The sequence below is a fragment of the Rhinolophus sinicus genome, chromosome 1 (assembly GCF_057876585.1).
Source record: "Rhinolophus sinicus isolate RSI-liver-muscle chromosome 1, RSI-T2T, whole genome shotgun sequence".
Taxonomy (NCBI): domain Eukaryota; kingdom Metazoa; phylum Chordata; class Mammalia; order Chiroptera; family Rhinolophidae; genus Rhinolophus; species Rhinolophus sinicus.
Window position 1 is genome coordinate 122,189,387 of NC_142501.1, and position 19,985 is coordinate 122,209,371.

At 33.6% G+C, this 19,985-nt stretch overlaps 1 protein-coding gene across 20 annotated transcripts in view; it reads left to right on the forward strand.

Annotated features, from left to right (window-relative positions):
- The window catches only part of MLLT10 (MLLT10 histone lysine methyltransferase DOT1L cofactor), a 198,911-nt gene that overhangs the window by 117,047 nt on the left and 61,879 nt on the right, over positions 1-19,985 (forward strand). For 17 of the 20 annotated variants that reach the window (XM_074324864.2, XM_074324863.2, XM_019755985.3 and 14 more), the window contains 2 exons: positions 9,472-9,724; positions 12,767-13,336. In XM_074324864.2, coding sequence (XP_074180965.1) covers positions 9,472-9,724; positions 12,767-13,336 — 823 coding nt within the window. The remainder of the gene's footprint in view (positions 1-9,471; positions 9,725-12,766; positions 13,337-19,985) is intronic. The other 3 variants (XM_019755997.3, XM_074324872.2, XM_019755998.3) reach the window with 1 other exon arrangement.

A 19,985-nucleotide genomic window follows, 5' to 3' on the forward strand; every position in this document is an offset into this window, starting at 1 on the left:
TAATGTGATGAATTACATTAATTGAGTTTTGAATATTGACCCAGCCTTGCATTCCTGGGGTAAATCTCATTTGATATAATTCTTTTTATATTGTTGGATTTAACTTGCTAATATTTTGTAGAGGATTTTTGCATCTATTTCATGAGAGAGATTGTCCTGCAGGTTTCTTTTTTTTCTTCTAATGTCTTTCTTTTAGTATTAGATTAATGCTGGCCTTATAGAATGAGTTAGAAAATATTCCTTCTGTTTATATCCTCTGAAAAAAATTGTAGAGAATTGGTGTGATTTCTTTCTTAAATGTTTGATAGAATTCACCAGTGAACCTATCTGGGTTTGATGCTTTTATGTTTTGGGGTTTACAATTATTGCTTCAATTTCTTTAGCAGATGCAGGCCTATTCAGATTGTCTATTTCTTGTGTGAATTTTGGCAGTTTGTGTCTTTCAGGGAATTGGTACATTTCATCTAGGTTTCAAATTTGTGGGCATAGAATTGTTCATAATATTCCTTGGTTATCCTTGTAATATCCATGAGATCTGTAGATATGTTCCCTCTTTCATTTCTGATATCAGTAATTTGTGTCTTCTCTTTTATTCTTAGTTGTCCTGGCTAGAGGTTTATCAATTTTATTTGTCTTTTCAAAGAACCAGCTTTTGGTTCTGTTTAATTTTTTTTTTCTATTGATTTCGTGTTTTCACTTGATTTCTGCTTTAATTTTTATTATTTTTTTCTGATTATTTTGATTTAATTTGTTTTTAGTTTCTGGTTTCCTAAAGAGGAAGCTTAGATTATTGATTTAAGGTTTTTCTTTTTTTGTTTTATGCATTCAATGCTACACATTTCCCTCTAAGTACCGCTTTTGCTGCATCCCACAGATTTTGATAAGTAATATTTTCGTTGTCATTTAGTTAATAATATTTTATAGTTTTTCTTGAGCTTTCTTCTTTGACCCATGTGTAATGGAAAAGTGTTTTGCTCAATCTCCAGGCATTCAGGGATTTTCTAGCTATCTTTCTGTTAATTGATTTCTAGTTTAATTCTATTGTGGCCTAAGAGCAGACATTATATATTTTCATTCTTTAAAATTTGTTGAGGTGTGTTTTATGGCTCAAAATGTGGTCTGTCTTGGTCAGTGTTCCATGTGAGTCTTAGAACAATGTATATTCTACTGTTACTGGTTAAAGTAGTGTATAGACACCAATTATATCCATTTGATTTGTAGTGCTGTTTAGTTCAAGTACATCCGTATTGATTTCCTGCTTGCTGGGTCTGTCCATTTTTTTGATAGAGGAGTATTAAAATCTCCAACTATAGGAATGGATTCATCTACTTCTCTTTGTAATTCTATCAGTTTTGTCTCATGTATTTTGATGCTCTATTCTTAAGGATTGTTGTGTCTTCTTGCAGTATTGACAACCTTTTTAATTATATACTGCTACTCTTATCCCTGGTAACTTTCCTTGCTCTGAAATTTTCTTTGTCCGAAATTAATGTAACGGTTCTTTTTGTTTTGGTTAGTGCTATCATGGTATATCTTTTCCCATCCACTGATTTTTAATCAATATGTGTCTTTATATTTCATGTGGGTTTAAGACAACCTATAGTTGAGTCTTGGTTTTTGATCCCCTCTGAAATTTGTCTTTCAATGGGTATGTTTAGACAGTTGATACAGTTGAGTTTAAAATATGCCAAATTTGTTACTGTTTACTATTTGTCCCCCTTAGCCCTTACTCTTTATTTCTGTTTTTGTCTTTCACATGTTTGCTACCTTTTGTATTTTTAATTGAGCATTTTATATAATTCCATTTTTTCTCATTTCTTACATATCAATTATACTGTTTTTCTTCATGGTTGCCCTTGTGTTTTCAATATGTATTTACAGCTAATTCAAGTCTACTTTCAAATAACATTATACCACTTCACAGTACTACAAGTTCCTTTTAATACAAAATTATTCCTAATTCCTACCTTCCATCCTTTCTGTCAATGCTATTAGTCATTTCACTGTGAACTTCCCAAGTGATGTAAGCATGCATAAGCATATGTATGCATAAGACTAATCAAATACATTGTTACCATTGTCATTTTGAATAGTTAAAGAAAAAGAGAAGTCAGTTTTTACTTTACTTTCATTGATTAATTCTCTGATACTTTTCATTTTTTATGTAAATCCATGTTTCTGACCTGTATCATTTTTCTTCTGCCTGAAGAAATTTTCACATTTCTTGCGTGACAGGTCTGCTGGCAGCAAATTCCCTCCATTTTTGCTTCTATGAGAAAGTCTGTCTTTCACTAGTGAAGGACACTTTTGTGGTGTGTAGAATTCTAAGTTGTGTTTTTATTCTCTTGATGCTTTAAAAACATCACTCTCTTCTTGCTTGCATTGTTTCTGAGAAGAAGTCAAATGTAATCCTTATTTTTGCTCCTTTAAGACTTATTTCCCTTAGGGTTCTTTCAGGATTTTTATTTTCTTTTTTATTTTCTGCAGTTCGAATATGATATGCCCAGGTGTATTTTTTTTTTTTTTTTTTGGCATTTCTCTTTCTTGGCATTTGCAGAGCTTCCTTGATTTGTGGTTTGGTTTCTAACATTAATTTGGGGGGGGAGCTCTTAGTCATTATTGCTTCAAATGTTGCATTTTTCCTTTCTTTCTCTCTCTTTTGCTTCTGGTATTTCCATTACACTTTTGTTAACACCTTTTATAGTTAGTTGACCCCATGGTTCTTGGATATAGTGTTCTGTGTTTTACAGTCTTCTCTTTGCTTTTCATTTTTGGAAGTTTCTATTTTCATATCCTCAAACTCTGAGGAGTTATGCTCTGATAACCAGCAGCCATGCCTGGTCTACTAATGACCACATCAAGGAATTCTTTCTGTTACAGTGTTTTTGGTTTCAAGCATTCCTTTTTGTTTCTTTCTTAGAATTTCCTTCTCTCTGTTTACATTACCCATCTGTTCTTGCATGCTGTCTAGTTTTTACATTAAATCCCTTAGCATATTAATCATAGTTTTAAAAATTCCTGGTCTGATAACTCCAACAATGCTGCCAAAAAATCTGTCTCTGGTTCTGATGTTTGTTCATTCTTCTCAAGCTATACTTACCTCTTAGTGTGCCTCATAATTTTTTGTTGAAAGGAGAATATGATGTACTGGATAAAAGGAACTGTGGGAAGTAGGCCTTTAGTAACGTGCTGGTAAGGCATGGGGAGAGGGGAAGCATTCTGTAGTCCTGTGATGAGTTCTCAGTCTTTTGATTAGCCTGTGCTCCTGGACTGTGAACTTCCCAAGTGATTCTCACCCCATCCCCCACTCCCTTGGTGGGATAGGATGCTGCTGGGAGGGTGGGAGTGGAGTTGGGTATATCCCTTACCTACCAACTTTAGGCTCTGCTATAACCCTAGCAGGTTATACTTTGGTAAAATAGTTTTTCCTGTGAGCAGGGCTTGTTAAGAACTGAATACTTTGGCATATTTTAGAATTGTTCCTTTCTCCCTTCCCTGTTGGAAACATGGGTGTACTTTGTCTTCTGATACTCACTGTGAAGACCTGGTAGAGCTCCTGGAGGTAAAACTCAAAAAAGTTTGAGGGCTCTCCTATGACTGGGTCCTTCTGGCATTTTTCTCTCTCAGACTTGTTCACACTGAGCCTTCAGCAATTTGTCAATTATTCTTGAGGTTTTGCTACTCTGATACTGGTTCCCATAGAGATTTCTGCTGGGATACATTGTGATTTTCTATATCCATCTCCCTGTTTCTCCAGTTTTTGGGCAGATCTCACTGCTTTGGTGGATCTAAGAAGAGCTGTTGATTTTTCAGTTTGTTCAGCCTTTTACTTAGTAGAACAGAATTAAGACTTCTAAGTTCCTCATGTCCTGAACCATAATCCAGAAGTGCTGATATGGGCATTTAATGCTATAAACTTTGTTCTAAGCACCACTTACGAGTTTTTGTTGTATTTTAATTTTTACTTAGTTGAACAATACCTTGTGATTTTCTCTGACCCATGGATTGCTTAGAAGTGTGTTGCTTACTTTTCAAATACCAGGGGATTTTTCACATACCTTCTTGTTATGGTTTCTAATTTAATATCTTTGTGTTATATAATTTCTTTAAAATTTTCTGAGATTAAAAAAATGACACAATATGGATTATATTGTTTAATGTTCTGTGTTCTTTTCAAAAGAATGTACTCTTTCTGCTCTTGTGTGAAATTGCTCAATAACTGTCAGGTCAAGTTGATTGCCATTCTAAAGTTTTCTATATCCTTACTGATTTTGTTTTGTCTACTTGTTCAGTCACTTATTGAGAAGAGGTTATGGACCTCTCTTACTGTAATTATGGATTTTGTTATTTCACCATTTTTTCTGTCAGTTTTTGCTTCATTTATTTTGAAGGTCTCTTACTAGGCACAGAAACATTTAGGATTTTTATATCCTCTTGATGGATAGACCTCTTTATCTTGGTAATATTCCTTGTCTGAAATCTACTTTGTCTGATATTAACATTGTGAATTCAGCTTTCTTTTGATTATTGTTAGAGTTATATTTCTTTCCCATGCTTTTACTTTTAATATCTTTGTGTCTTTTATTTAAAATGGGTTTCTTTTAGGCTCCATATTCTTGAGTTTCTTTTTTCAGTGTTACAATCTCTGCCTTACCATGGGTTATTTAAGTAATTTACATATAATGTGACTATTGATATAATTGTATTTAAATTTATCATTTGCTAATTCGTTTTTTGCCCGTTTTCTCATCTCCTTTTTTTCTTTTATTCATTGAATATTTTCTGTGATTCCATTTTGGCTGATCAGCAGTAAGTCTTTGTATTATTTTATTGGATACTTTAGGGTTTATAGTATACATCTTTAATTTGTCGGTCTGTCTTCAAGTGATACTATACCATTTCAGATATTGTATAAGAACCTTGTAGCTATATACTTCCATTCCTACCCTTTTGGCTTTTGTGTTTTGTCATATTTTAAACTTTTTGCATATTTTATAAACCTCAATTAATGACTATTTTTGCTCTAAACCATGAATTATCTTATTCGATAATCATTGATAAAGGGATTTAAATAATTAAAATGTTATTATATTTACCTCTGTAATTACTGTTTTTTGTGCTCTTAATTACTTTGGGTAGATCCACATTTTCTTTGTTGTCTTTAGCATTTATTGTGTTGATCTGCTGGTGGTTAGTTCTTTCAGCTTTTTTATCTGAAAAGCAATTATTTTGCTTTTGTTTTTGAAAGATATTTTAGCTCACTATAGAATTCTAGGTTAATAGTTTATTTCTTTTAGTACTTGAAAGATTTTACTCTTCTGTTTTATAGCTTGCATAGTTTTCGTGAGAAATCGGTTTTGATCCTTATCTTTGTTTCTTAACACATAAGGAATCTCTTCTTAAAATTTTAACCCTCTGGCGGCTTTTATCATTTTCTCTTTATTGTTGGCTTTTAGTGATAAGCAGTTTGATTATGATGTGTATTCATGGAGTTTTCCTCGTGTTTCTTGTGCTTGGGTATTAGTTGATCTGTATGTTTATAGTTTTCATCAAATTTTGTAATGTTTCTACTATTACTTCTTTTAAGGATATTTCCCCCCTCTCACTCTTCTTTTGGGTACTCCAATAACATGTCACTTAGGCTACTTAGCGTTGTCCCACAGCTCACTGGACCGTACCTCCCCCACCCCCTTCTTAAAAGTCTTTCTGTGCTTCATGTTTGATAGTTTCTGTGCTATGTTCTTAGAATTGGACTAGTGAAAAACTGGTGGCTTTTATGAGACATTTGAATAGTACGTCATGAAAAAATTTTTTAGCCAGCATTATTATGTTTCATCATGTTGTTGGAAGGCACAGCTGTTGATTATTTCTCCTCCCTCTGCCTCCTTCTCCCAAATGTGGATTACAGAGCCTTGAAGAATACTGTAAGGACTTTAAAAAAAATAATAACTGCTAAGTCTTTGGTTACCTATTATATTATAGAGTGATTGTTGAATTCTGAGTCTAATTAAAAATTTTCATTTGAAGCAGGAAATATTTTTTGTTCTTAATTAATAGTAAAATGGCATTTTATCTTACCTGAGGACTAATAATTGTAGTTAGCTACAAAACGGGAATCATACATATTCCAAATGTCTATTTTAAAAGATTCATTAAGTTGCCTGTAAATCACAACATAGACCAAAGTAGTTATGTACTTCTTTAGAGACTCTCAATATGGCCAAATACCCACCCAGTTTTATCTCTAGTGGAGGGTGGGGGAAAGCTATGTTTTATTTAGTTGAATGTCAGTTGATATAGTTAGTTTGCATCTTATGGGTCAATTTACATGAAAAATACGTATTTTTAAGCACTACAATCGTTTTCAGAGCAGTGAGAATCTCATACTTTGAGTTATGTAGGTTGTGAATCTGAGGAAAACAACATATTTGCGATGTTAGGCTTACTCATTTTGTGTCTTTCAGCCTTTTCCTACTACCTTCTCCTTTTACTTCTTTCTACATCATCTTGATCTTGAGTTGACTGTAGATTTATAATGGAATTCTACAGTGCCATTTTATTTAAAAGCACATTATGGAGCAAATACTCTTTTTTTTTAATTTATTTTAAACTTTATTAGTTTCAGGTGTATGGAACAAATAGTTAAGTTACAAACATGGAGTGAAGGTATAGGTTTTTCTTTGAGTTAAATGTATATGACCTTTTCTCTCCCTTTTCATTAAGTATACTTTTATCAAACTGTTAAAATCTTTAGCTAAAGTTTTTTTTTAAGACATCTATGATATTTTTGAAACTTAGAAGTTGCCAAAGTTTTTAAAAAATAAAATGTTATGTCATAAGGTATATAAGAGCCTAATCACTGTGTTGTACATTTGAAGCTAATATAATGTATGTCAAATGTAATTGAAAACACGTGTGTTTTTGTTTTTTTTTAAGATTTTATTGGGGAACAGTGTGTACGGGGAACAGTGTGTACTTCCGGGACTTTTCCAAGTCAAGTTGTTGTCCTTTCAATCTTAATTGTGGAGGGTGCAGCTCAGCTCCATGTCCAGTTGCTGTTGTTAGTTGCAGGGGGCGCAGTCCACCATCCTTGCAGGAGTCGAACCGCCAACCTTGTGGTTGATAGCCCGCGCTCCAACCAACTGAGCCATCTGGCACTGCACCATGTGGGAATCGCACCAGCAGCCTTCGGCGTTAGGAGCACATAGCTCCAACCGCCTGAGCCACTGGGCTGGCCTGAAAATAAGTTTTTAAAAATGTTACAATTTTATTTAATAAGACTTGTCACTGGAATTTGTTTAATTTTCATTCATTGCTTTCTTTGTAATACCTTGTCACATAGATGTCGTGTTTTCATTAGATTTATGGACATATTTATACTTCAGGGGTGAGCAAAGATGTGCTATTAAATGAATGGGAAAATTGACTAATTTAGATTGCTATGTGGAAGCAAAGAGTATATTTCTGTGTTGGTACCCCACCCAGTTTTCTCTCCTTTCCTTATTTGATACATGGATAAAGCTCTGCACATGAATGAAGAACACCACAGTGTTTTTGTTAGATAACTTTTAAACTTCACTAGGATTAGATGTGGGATGGAGAAACACCGGATCAGCTCGAATTATTGGGGAAAATATTTGAAAAGTGAAGTAGATGGTTTCCAAAGTGGCCTGCACAGCATGGAAAAGCTTCATATTTCTGAAATAATCCATGAAGTTTAATCTGCTTAAATATGATTGATTTGTTAAACGGGAGTGTGTTTTCTCCTGCAGTTTATATTGAAATCTTTGTACTTATTTGTGGGTTATAGTTTGTTAGCATAGTGATTATGGTTTGTTTTTATGAGATAATGTCTCGTATTTGATGTTGAAAATCTGTTGTTTGCAGTGAGATGATGTGGGATGGGCGCAGCACCAGGGAAATAGCAGAAAAGTAGTAGTAAAAGTATTTGGTTTTCAAAACATTTTTGAAGTCTTATTCTTCTTTTTGAATGATTTTTGCTAATAATGCCAACTATTTTGAAACCTGATTTTATTGTCACTTTCTCAGTTTTTTCAAATGTATCTGATGGTTTGTATGGAGTGGTGGGGTTATGTGTGGGAAATTTCAGTTTTCTGTATTTTCAGATTTTTCATTTATATTGTATCAGAGATTTCAGATATATATTATTCAACAGAAATTTAGGGCTGGTTATGTTCCAGATGCTTAGTGAACTTAACAACAGCAACAAAAATCCCTGACCCTTTGAACCTTATAAACCTTTCATTTTGAAGTGTGTTAATTAATAATGTACATTCTGGTATAACACATTTTCCCATTTTCATAGTCATTTAATTTGCCTTATTTGTACACACCTTGTATTAAAATGATTATTAAAAACTGGAAACTAATTGTTTAAACAAATCTTTATCTTGCTCTTTTCCCTAACATATCTAGATCAAAGGGATGATTGAGAACCAATTTTAGGGTATAATATGTCTAATTTTTAAAAATCTTGGGGCGGCCAGATAGCTCAGTTGGTTAAGAGCACAAGCTCTGAACAACAGGGCTGCCGTTTTGATTCCCACATGGGCCAGAGAGCTGTGCCCTCCACAACTACATTGAAGACAACGAGTTGCCGCTGAACTTCTGGAGGGGCGGCCGGATGGCTCAGTTGGTTAGAGCTCGAGCTCTTAACAAGGTTGCCGGGATGGTGGGCTGCGTCCCCTGCAACTAAAGATTGAAAATGGCGACTGGACTTGGAGCTGAGCTGTGCCCTCCACAGCTAGATTGAAGGACAACGACTTGGAGCTGATGGGCCCTGGAGAAACACACTGTTCCCCAATATTCCCCAATAAAAAAATTGAAAAAATCTTAACTGTAAAATATAACTGTTTCCTTAATACTTGAAAGAAATGATTTGTGTCTCAAAGGCTTTAATCTTTGTTTCAAAACGCAGCCTTCACCTGAATTTAAAAATTCTTGCTCTGACCTGTGCTAGATCCTTACAATGTCATGGATATATTCCTGTAATGAATTTGTAATACCTCACTTCGCTAATTGTTGCCTTACTGTGCAGTGAGCGCTAAGGCTGATTTGAATTTCATGTCTAGGAAGTAGTACGTTTCTGTTGAGAAGGCTGTTGCTTGAAAAACAAGTGCCTTCAGTATTATTTACTATGTGTCACTGAGTGAATATAACTAATAATGTACTTCTACTAATTGCTGCAATTTGATGCTCAAATAGCCATACTATAAGTTATCTACCTTCTTAAAAATAGCATTTATAAGAGACTCCAAAATAATTGTTTTTAAATGAGTTGCTTAGGTGGTGGACTGACTTATTTTTATAATGGAAAACTTTCATATGTTTATCTTACAAGTCCAATAATTATTTATTATTAATGTACCATCATTTTTTATCTGTAGCCAAAATATAATCAGGTGTTTTGTTTTTTTTCCCTTTTACTTCCTTTCTCAATCAAAATGTTAGACTTATACGAGCACTAGCAGCAACTCTATATCGGGATCCTTGAAGCGCTTGGAAGATACTGCAGCACGATTTACAAATGCAAATTTCCAGGAAGTCTCTGCACACACAACCAGTGGAAAAGATGTTTCAGAGGCTAGAGGGTCAGAGGGCAAAGGCAAGAAATCTTCAGCCCACAGCTCAGGTCAAAGGGGAAGAAAGCCTGGTGGAAGAAATCCAGGAACGACTGTGTCAGCAGCTAGTCCTTTCCAGCAAGGTATTAATTATGATGTTTTAGTTAAAATACTTGTTCTTATGATAATCAATAGTAGTTAAGTTTTGTAAACTAATTTATTTTTTACTTATAGCTAATGAATCATTGGAGATTATTTTATGATTGGTTATTGTAGTAAGATTACTTCAAAGATTAGTGTTTGTTGTTAAAATGTTTCTGGGACCTTTGCTTTCTTTTTTTGTTATGACCTGTGCTTCCAAAGTTGAACTGTAATTTTAATGTTGAAATAGATGTGGAATAAAGTTTAAGTTTGGGGAGAAAAATAAAAGCTGCAGTTTTCCTTTTTGCTCTATAGAACAGTCATTCTTTTTTACAAATTCTTTTTATTTATCTTTCCTAATTAAACAGTAAAACAATTAAGATATTTATAGTAAGTAAACAAGTACTGGATAACTTTTAGTGGCTCTAAATTGTTCTCAGTAAATAGTAGTTGTTGATTATTAATGCATTTATTATAAAGCTTGAAGTTTAAAGCAGAATTTTTGCTCAGCCTACATATCTTTTGGTAAGGCTGCTATATTTATAGGATGCCTAGTTAATTTTGAATTTCAGTTAAATAACTATTTTTTCAGTAGAAATATGCCCCATGCATTTATATGGGACATGCTTATACTGGAAAATAATTTGTTCTATAACTGAAATTTAAAATTAACTGGGCATTCTGTGTTCTGCATGGTAGTCCTCTTTTATGGAGAACAGAATAACTCAGCTAAACTTTAGGGTATGTTACCCCTATGTTCTAGATTTTCACTTTGTGTAATTTTTAAAATGAATATAAATATTTTGAGAAATATAAATGTTAAAACTGATTGCGATAAATACGTTAGTAAAGTATACAATAAATGCCGCCCCCCCCCCCCTTTTTTACCCAGGAGTAAATGAGGGGAAAAATTGGTCTTTTTCTTTACTCTGTTGCATCTTTTACTACTAATAAAAATTGTATCCAAAATCTCCCAGGATATATAATTTGAATATGTAGAAAGATTGCTTGGTCTGCTGACTCTTAATTGCAAACTGTATTTGTGAATTTTAAACTAATAGCTATTTTGGGCTTCAAATCTTTAAGTCCTAGGTTTGTTTATTTATTTATTTATTTTGCCTTATAATACAAAAAATTAGAGAAATAGAAAAAAATAAAATGCCAAATTTGTTGTTTTATTTTAATGAGGTTACTATATGTTTTTATTTTTATGGAAAATGGATAGTAAAACCTTAATTTTTGATGTAACTTCATTCACATTTTCAATGTGGTATTAGCAGAATTCAGTCATCTCTTCTCTAAAATTAAGACCTTATTTTCCACTGTTAAAATTGCATTTTTGAGTTTTTAATCTATCTGAAGTGTACTAATCCATTTAGAAAAGAACTCTTCCATTTTCTTAAGTTTCATAACATTGAAGAGTATTTTCTGGCCACTGTTAAGACATGGTAGAGAATGTTATTTTTTTATATCTGTGGTGTAATAGTCTATAAAAGTTTTAAAAGTTGAATATAAAGATAGGATATTTAAAATAACTTTTTATTGCAGGTAGTATGTGAATTTTAGGAAATATACATTTAAAGTATTGTGTATGCTAAATGTTTTTAAAGTACTTGCTAGACTGTGGTGAGTTTTTAACACCAGCTGTAAAAACAAAAAATGTGTAGAAAAAAAGACAGATGGTGACAGATCAGAATGGATAATAAAGAACTTCTTTATAGCTGCTAATTAAGTGGCAAATTGCAGTTATCCTTAAATGATTGACGTAATATAAATAGCTTCTTAATATGTACGGTTTTCTATATAGACATAGCCTAAAAATGCTTACATCAGTACAAATACTTTTATAATTAAATAAAACATATATGGTCTTGAAAGAGTTAAATTTTAAAACTTTTAAGATTCTTTTTTTAATAAGCTATTTCAGAAGAGTTTAAAATTTAAAAATCAAACCTTGAGACTTTAGTTAAAAAGAAATTCATGTGTGAGGAAAAATACCTTGTAGGTATTTAGGCAGATTTATGTGTGATTGCTTATGAATGTGCTCTGCAATAAAATTTAACACTTAGCTTGAAATTTGCTTTCTGCTGCAATAAAACATTTTATTTTGAGATTTTGTTTCCAAATAACATTGGTTACAATATGATATAGTTTAGTTTTATGAAACATAATAGATGTGTGGTCACAAGATGTCTAAATACTTCATTTGGCAAGCATGAGGAGAGGGTTCATAATGACGTAATAGTGTACTAACATTCTTTACCTAAAAAATATGGAAAGATAAGCAGTTGTGAAGGAGATTCATGAGTGGAACCTCCTGTGATTTTACTCTCATGAAAACAATAGAATGTTAGTGGCTGGTTTCTTTCTTTATGCAGCTTCATGGGAAGTGGACTGGAAGAATGGAAGGTTACATAGATTAGGTTCCATGTGATCATTATTATTTGGTTAAATCCGTATTTTGGTGGGGTCGCTTTAACTGAATAACAACATTCACTAACATTATCTTGAAGTTAAAACTCAGAACTTACAACCTAAGCAACATCTTTTGGTTCTCATTGTATGTTGGGAACATTTATAATCATATCTTCAGTAATTGAAAAAGAGGAAGTTCCCCCAGCCATTCAGAGTCCAACTGTAGTCTTGTCCAAGTCTCCTTGAGACTTGGCTCTTCTTCAGTCCTTCCTCAGGCATACACAGAGTATTTGGGGGAGAATTGAGGAATGCGGCCATGGTAAAAGGTAGGTTAAATAAAACACATCTCATATCTTGGTAATTGTGTAAGTAATAGTTTGCAATTCAATTTAATAACTATAAAATGACAAGTATTTTTTAAAGATGATTTTATAGATAAACTTGATTTCAGTTAATAACCTTTTTAGAAATCTAGCTTTGTTACATAGTGATGTCCTAAGTTTTATAGTTAGCTTTTTTCACCCTCTCTTTTTGATGATTGTATCATTTCTACTTCTCATGGGAACTTTTGCATCCAATTTTTTCTTTTCCTATCCCCCCCCCCCTTTTTTTCTTTTTTTTTACTACAGGCAGTTTTTCAGGAACTCCAGGCAGTGTAAAATCATCTTCGGGAAGTTCAGTACAGTCTCCCCAGGATTTCTTGAGCTTTACAGACTCAGATCTACGTAATGACAGTTATACTCACTCCCAACAGTCATCATCAACCAAAGATGTACATAAAGGAGAGTCTGGAAGCCAGGAAGGGGGGGTAAATAGTTTTAGTTCCATAATTGGTCTCCCTTCGACCTCAGCTGTTATTTCACAGCCTAAAAACTTTGAAAATTCACCTGGAGATTTGGGTAATTCCAGCCTTCCTACAGCAGGATATAAGCGGGCTCAAACTTCTGGCATAGAAGAAGAAACTGTAAAGGAAAAGAAAAGAAAAGGAAATAAACAAAGTAAGCATGGGCCTGGTAGACCCAAAGGAAACAAAAATCAAGAGAATGTTTCTCATCTCTCAGTTTCTTCTGCTTCACCAACATCATCTGTAGCATCAGCTGCAGGAAGTATAACAAGCTCTAGTCTTCAGAAATCTCCTACATTGCTCAGGAACGGAAGTTTACAAAGTCTTAGTGTTGGCTCATCTCCAGTTGGTTCAGGTAGGGATTTGCCCATTGTATTTCTCCCTCATTTCCACCTCCATCATCCCCCAAATTAAATTCATATTAAACTATTGTGATAATACTTGAGTGACATTGGGTTATCTTAATGAACAAAGTATGTTATGATCTTAAAAAGACAGTTTCATGTTTGGCACTAATCTGATGTTACTTAACTAAACACAGACTAAATAGTTTATTGATCATTTTTTATGAAACACCTAGAATTAATTTCCCATTTTTGTTTTGCTTCACTTGCACAGTATTTTAAAAACCAACTCAGAATTCACATGTAAGGTGTGAAAGGTTTTGCACTGTTTTTTTTAATTGGTATTTGCTTTTGAGTTTCCTTTCTCTAAATTTCAGTTAGTCTTCATTTTCTCAACAATTCCTCACAGAAATTTTATTTGAATTACTCCTGAAATATTTGTGAATCAGTGATTAATAATTTAAATTTATGGATTTTTAACAATCACATTTTAGGAGATAATCTGAAATGATTTATATTCTTTTTTGTTTTCAATTATGTTTAACAATTTTTTTACCATTATCTTTATTACAATATGAATGACTTTATGTTGTTATACCATTGGGATGCTTCTTTAACCTGCACTTTATATTATGAATAGTATTTTCAATTTTTCAAAAACTTTCAGTTGCATGTTTTTCGACAGAAGCATAACAGTTTAGATGTTAGTTAAATGTCTACATTTATATTTTAAATTGCATCTTGAGTTTAAGGTAAATTATTTTAAATAAGTGTTGATTGTAAACCTCACCCTTTTTTTGATTTTACATTTCTGATTATAGGAATAAGGAGATTTTGGCTAAAATAAACTATTATGGATTTTATCAGTTCTATTAGCTGGTAGAGAGGATAGGTAGGAAAATGGTATGGAAAAATAATAAATACAATTTAATGAAGAATGTTTATGTATATTTTATAAATATAGAACTTTGAGTTGTTTTATAGTTTTGCAGGTAATAATTCCAGTAAGTAAACAAAAGAAAGACCATGCTAAGGGAGAAAAGAGCATGTTAAAAGGTCAGGTGTGAAAAATAGAAGCTGTAACTACCATTTGTTTTGTGACAGGGTCTATTAAGTGCTTTATAATTATTATCTTGTTTAATCTTCACAACAGTTTTATGAAGTAAAAACTATTAATGTCTCTATTTTGCAGCTGATAAAACTGAGGTTTAGACAGGCAAAATAAGTTGCCTAAGATCACACACCAGGGATTTCTTTGTTTCTCATAACTAGCTTCAGAGCTTGTGGTGAACCTAAGTTTTTTTTGAGAAGTGAGTGGAAATTGAGGACGGATTGTTTCATTAGTAGCTTTAAGGATGGTTCTAGAGCAGGATTTCTCCATCTTGGCGCTATTGCCGTCTTGGTCAGGATAATTCTGTATTGTGCAATGCTGTTTTGTGCATTGCAGGATGTTTATCAGGATCCCTAGGCTCTACCCTCTAGATGCCAGTAGCACCCAAGGTCCCCCACCCACCAATCAAAAAATCTCCCCTCCAGGGGATGCAGAACAAAAATCTCCCTTGGTTGAGAACCACTGTTTTTGAGGGGAAAAGTGTAAATTGTGTTGAGAAGTTCATTGAAGAGGTTTTAAATATATTGCACATTTGAATATATATTTTATTGATATGTTTCCTTTGAGACCAGAACGGCTTAGTAATTAATTAGCCTTAGTCCATAGTCACAAATAGTAAATTTAGATAAATTTACTCAGAAAAAAATTGAGTTCATATTCATTTTTAGCAAGAGGTACAATAATCAGATGAGTAACTTACTGAGAAAATTAAGCCTAAATTTACTTTTGTAAAGAGATCCTCACTGATTTCCTATGCATAGAAGCATAGCCTGTCATTACTAATTTCAGAAATTACATTTAGATGCCATTTAAAACAGATATCCTCAAATTAATGGAATTAAAATAATTGATTTACATCCCTGAAAAGATTTTCCCACCTGTTACAGATCTTAGGCATGGGAAATAGTGTTCTTTACACAATGATTGCTTTCAGAGAGTAATGTTTGTGGTACATCTAAGGCAGAAAAATAGGAATTTGTATCCCTTTTACCTTACCATTAGGTAAACAAATTTAGGGAGAAATTCCCATAAATATTATTATGTCATAAAAATAAATGACTTAAATTTAGACTTGTCAGGATTTTTTTTCCTTTGCTTGAAAAACAAACTTAACTTTTTTCTTCAGTGTGTATATATGTCTTGTTAAAGTTAAAGCGATAATATGGCCGGCCCGGTGGCTCAGGCGGTTAGAGCTCCATGCTCCTAACTCCGAAGGCTGCCGGTTCGAATCCCACATGGGCCAGTGGGCTCTCAACCACAAGGTTGCCAGTTCAATTCCTCGAGTCCTGCAAGGGATGGTGGGCTCCACCCCCTGCAACTAAGATTGAACACGGCACCTTGAGCTGAGCTGCCACTGAGCTCCCTGGTGACTCGGTTGGAGTGCGTCCTCTCAACCACAGGGTTGCCAGTTCGATTCCTCGATTCCCGCAAGGGATGGTGGGCTGTGCCCCCTGCAACTAGCAACGGCAACTGGACCTGGAACTGAGCTGCGCCCTCCACAACTAAGACTAAAAGGTCAACAACTTGAAGCTGAATGGCACCCTCCACAACTAAGATTGAAAGGACAACAACTTGACTTGGAAAAAAGTCCTGGAAGTACACACTGTTCCCCTTCCCCAATTAAAAAAAAATAAAAATCTAAAAAAAAAAAGTTAAAGCGATAATAATGGGATAAGATTAGTTACTTAAAACTATTCGAGATAATATGTTCTTTAATTTTGCACGTTTTAATAAAAGTTTTTAGCATTAGATCAGAGTACTCTTCTTGATAAAAGTACTAGAAAGTCTACTGAGAAGAAGCTGGCTAAATGCTGTGAATATTTAGAAACTATGCCTTCTTAGCATAAGGTAAGACATGCTAGCTACTATTGAAACTTAGTATGTGCCACACAGTGTTAAGCATTTGACAAGCATCAAGTATCATTACTCATATAGAAGAAGAAACTGAAACAGAATTCTGCCAGCTCTTAAGTCATGGAGCTATACATTTTCCTTGGTTTCAGAGACAATTATAAGATTCAAGTGATGTTTGCTAATGAGGATCTAAAACCACGCTAGTATGTCAGACATACGTTAAGGAACAGAATCAACAGGAGAATTTGAGTCAATAATTTAGTATCTCTTAGTATAAAAATATTAATTTTTCCTTTGGACTAATTTTAGATTGAGAAATCATTCAGTAATTATAAAAGCAGGAAACTTTCTTCCCATATAAATAAATAGAAAGGAGAAAATGTATACTGTGTACTACAAGTCCAGCCACCGTTTTCAATCTTTAGTTGCAGAGGGTGCAGCTCACTGGCCCATGTGGGAATCGAACCGGCAACCCTGTTGTTCAGAGCTTGTGTTCTAACCAACTGAGCCATCCAGCTGCCCCCAAGAATTGTTTTTAATGATGCCCTTTTAAAAAGATTCATTTGCTTTAATGACACGATAATTTCATAATGATGAAGGTGACCTTTGTAAGCACCTGTTGGCTGTGATGTTAGACTGTCACATGCACTGTAATCCTACCGTGTTTCCCCAAAAATAATACCTAGCCGGACAATCAGCTCTAATGCGTCTTTTGGAGCAAAAATTAATATAAGACCTGGTATTATTTTACTACAATATATTTTACTATAATATATAATATAATATAATACCGGTCTTATATTAATTTTTGCCCCAAAAGAAGCATTAGAGCTGATTGTCCGGCTAGGTCTTATTTTTGGGGAAACACTGTCGCTCCATGAAGTTAGGGGATGTGTTTGTTATGCTCGCCACTGTCTGCTCACTGCCAGCACAGTGCTTTGAACATAGTAAATGTGAAGCATCTTTTGAAAAAATGAATGAATGCTGCTAGTAATCACTGAGAACATATCATGTGGTTAGTAGTATCCAGTGTGATTTTGTACTTGCCTTCCAGGTGTTTATAACCAGGTTCTAAGTGCAATTATTTATTTGTAAAGCTTTCCGTGTAGTATTACAGGCCAGTTTAAGATGTGTAATTAAGTTGGAGAAGATGGAATTTGAGTTGTACTTTGGAGTAGGCAGGAAAGAAGGCCAACAATATTATCAGAAAAGAAAGTAAAGGTGTATTTGGAAAATAAACCTAATAGAAACAAGAAGCTTGTGTTTGTGGGATAGTTGGAGGTAATGTTGACTAAATAGGGCAGGATGGGTTTATGGCGAAGTGAATGCCAGGCTGAAGAAGTCAGCTTTATAGGCCAGTGGTCTTGAATAAACATCCTTGACTTAATTCTGGCAACTTACTATTAAAATAATTTTATAATGGAAAAAAAATATTGCTTCTGTTAGCTTATAATAATGGTAATATATTTGAGAGCACCTAACTGTTTCTAAAGAGCTCTTTACTATCTCATTTGATCCTTGGAACAACTTTGTGAAATAGGCAAGACAGCAACGTACTGTTTTTGTTGCTGTTATTTCTCCTGTTTTACCACAAGTAGGATGTAAAGCAGAAGTAGAAATTAAGTTCTTAGGATGTAATTCTCTTAAAATTGTTAATTAGAAACATCAATGTAACAGTAATCAGAATTCTCTCAGATATGTAATCAAGTGTATGTAGCAAGATATTAATCAGAATAGAAACCCAGAAAAACACTCGTAAACTCCTTGTCTGATCAAGGGTTTGGAATGTAAGATTTTTATTGTAATAAATTGAGGGACATCCAGATAAATAACCTACTGTTTTACAGTGACTTATACAAAATGGAAAACTAATGTTTTGTTTTAAGTGACTACTAAATCATGTAAGTTTTGGTTTATAGATTATGTTAAGCTTTTGATTGAATTTTTTCCTACATAAATTCTTTTGAGACCTTAACAAGTAGATACATCCAGTCTTTTGAGACACTGAAAATTAATACAGCATTTGAAAAAATTATTTAAAAAAAGAAAATTAGTACAACACTTAAAAGAGTTGATATGCTGTGTTTGTCCTTTTCTTTTTCCTGTTTATCTCAATCACATTATGAGAGTTTATGACTTATTAAGGTGAAAGTTAACATTTATTGGGGTAACATTGGTTAATAACTTTACATAAATTTCAGGTGTGCAACTTTATAATACAGCATCTGTATATTCCATTGTATGCTCACCCCCAAAGAAAGTTAAGATTTTTTTTTTCTTCACAAAAGTCAATATCTTGTTATTTCCTGAGAAAAATCTGGTTAAAAAAAAAAGGAAAAATCTGGTATTCATTAAATGATGAGAAGTTGATGTCTTACCATTCATTAACTTTTTTTCTCTGGGCGTACTATGTCTTTCAAAGTATACGGTTCTCTGTTTTTAAAAATCGTAGTCCCTAGTTCTTCAATATAATGCCATATCTTTCTAAGTTAAGATACTTGAAATATTTCAGTGACGGAATTTTTTAATGGTGATAAATGCTACAAAAGGAGATTCTGGAAAGGCACCCCTTTGGTTGTGATCCTAAGTACTTTTAAAGTCGTAAAGATTTCACGGAGACGAGTTATTAATACAAACAGATCACTTCAAGAAAAGTTTGTTGTCGCTTCTGCTGAAATATGAAGGTTATGAATGTTTAACTGGAGCCCGTTTAACTATGAAAGGGTTCTTGTTAACTATATATCTATTTATGTCATATCTACTTAGGTTGGTAAAATGAAACTGAGAAATCTTTCCCTGGAATAGGCTGATTTCTGTAAACAAATATGGGAATCACAAAGATACAAGTATTAATCTAATAAACTCACAAGAGTAGAGTTGCTAATACAGTCTTTAGACCAAGGAGTATATACAGTTATTGAGCATAATTCAAACTTAATGACTCAGATTCATGATTTTATATACATCGATTATATTGGGTCATAAATGGAAATTGTGTAGGATATTGGATACTGCTAAGAACAGGATATACCTATAAATTTGCTTCTTTGGAAAATTCTCTGATTTTGTTTTGGTCTTTGCTGGTTGAAAATTTGGGCCTATACCATGGCTGTCTTTCTACAAAAGTACTAAATCGAAGGCCAGAATAGCCATACTCAAGTTTTTTCCCCATTGAGAAAGTTCTCTGGCTACTATGAGTGTTCTTTGATTATTTTCCAGCACCATTCCAGTTACCATTTCTCTGTAATGTACCATGTTAGTCACTTCAGTAGCCCTCACTGCCTTTTCAAATCTCACTTGTATTGGATTTGTTAACAAAGCATTAAGGTGGCAAATTCTCTCACCATGTCTCATTTTCGAATGTCATCTTGAAAGAACTGATACAAGCTGGTATAAATGTTTGATTTTTTTAACAGCATCAAATATAAAGTTTTTTAACATTATAATCATTAAAATTGAGCAGTGGCTTGCTCAACCATGCTTTGTCTTTCTAATTATTTCAAGTTATTTAGAGTGGCCCGTGATTAGACTTGACTTCTAAGGTACATATGTAGATACACGTGTGAGTGATGGTTGCCTGGAAGGCTCTGTTGTACACATGGTTCCTAAGGTAGAATTTCTAGGCGGGAATTCCCAGGGGAATTTCTTTTTCTTCCTCCACTTTTCCGTTCACGAATCCCAAGAAAAGTTGATCG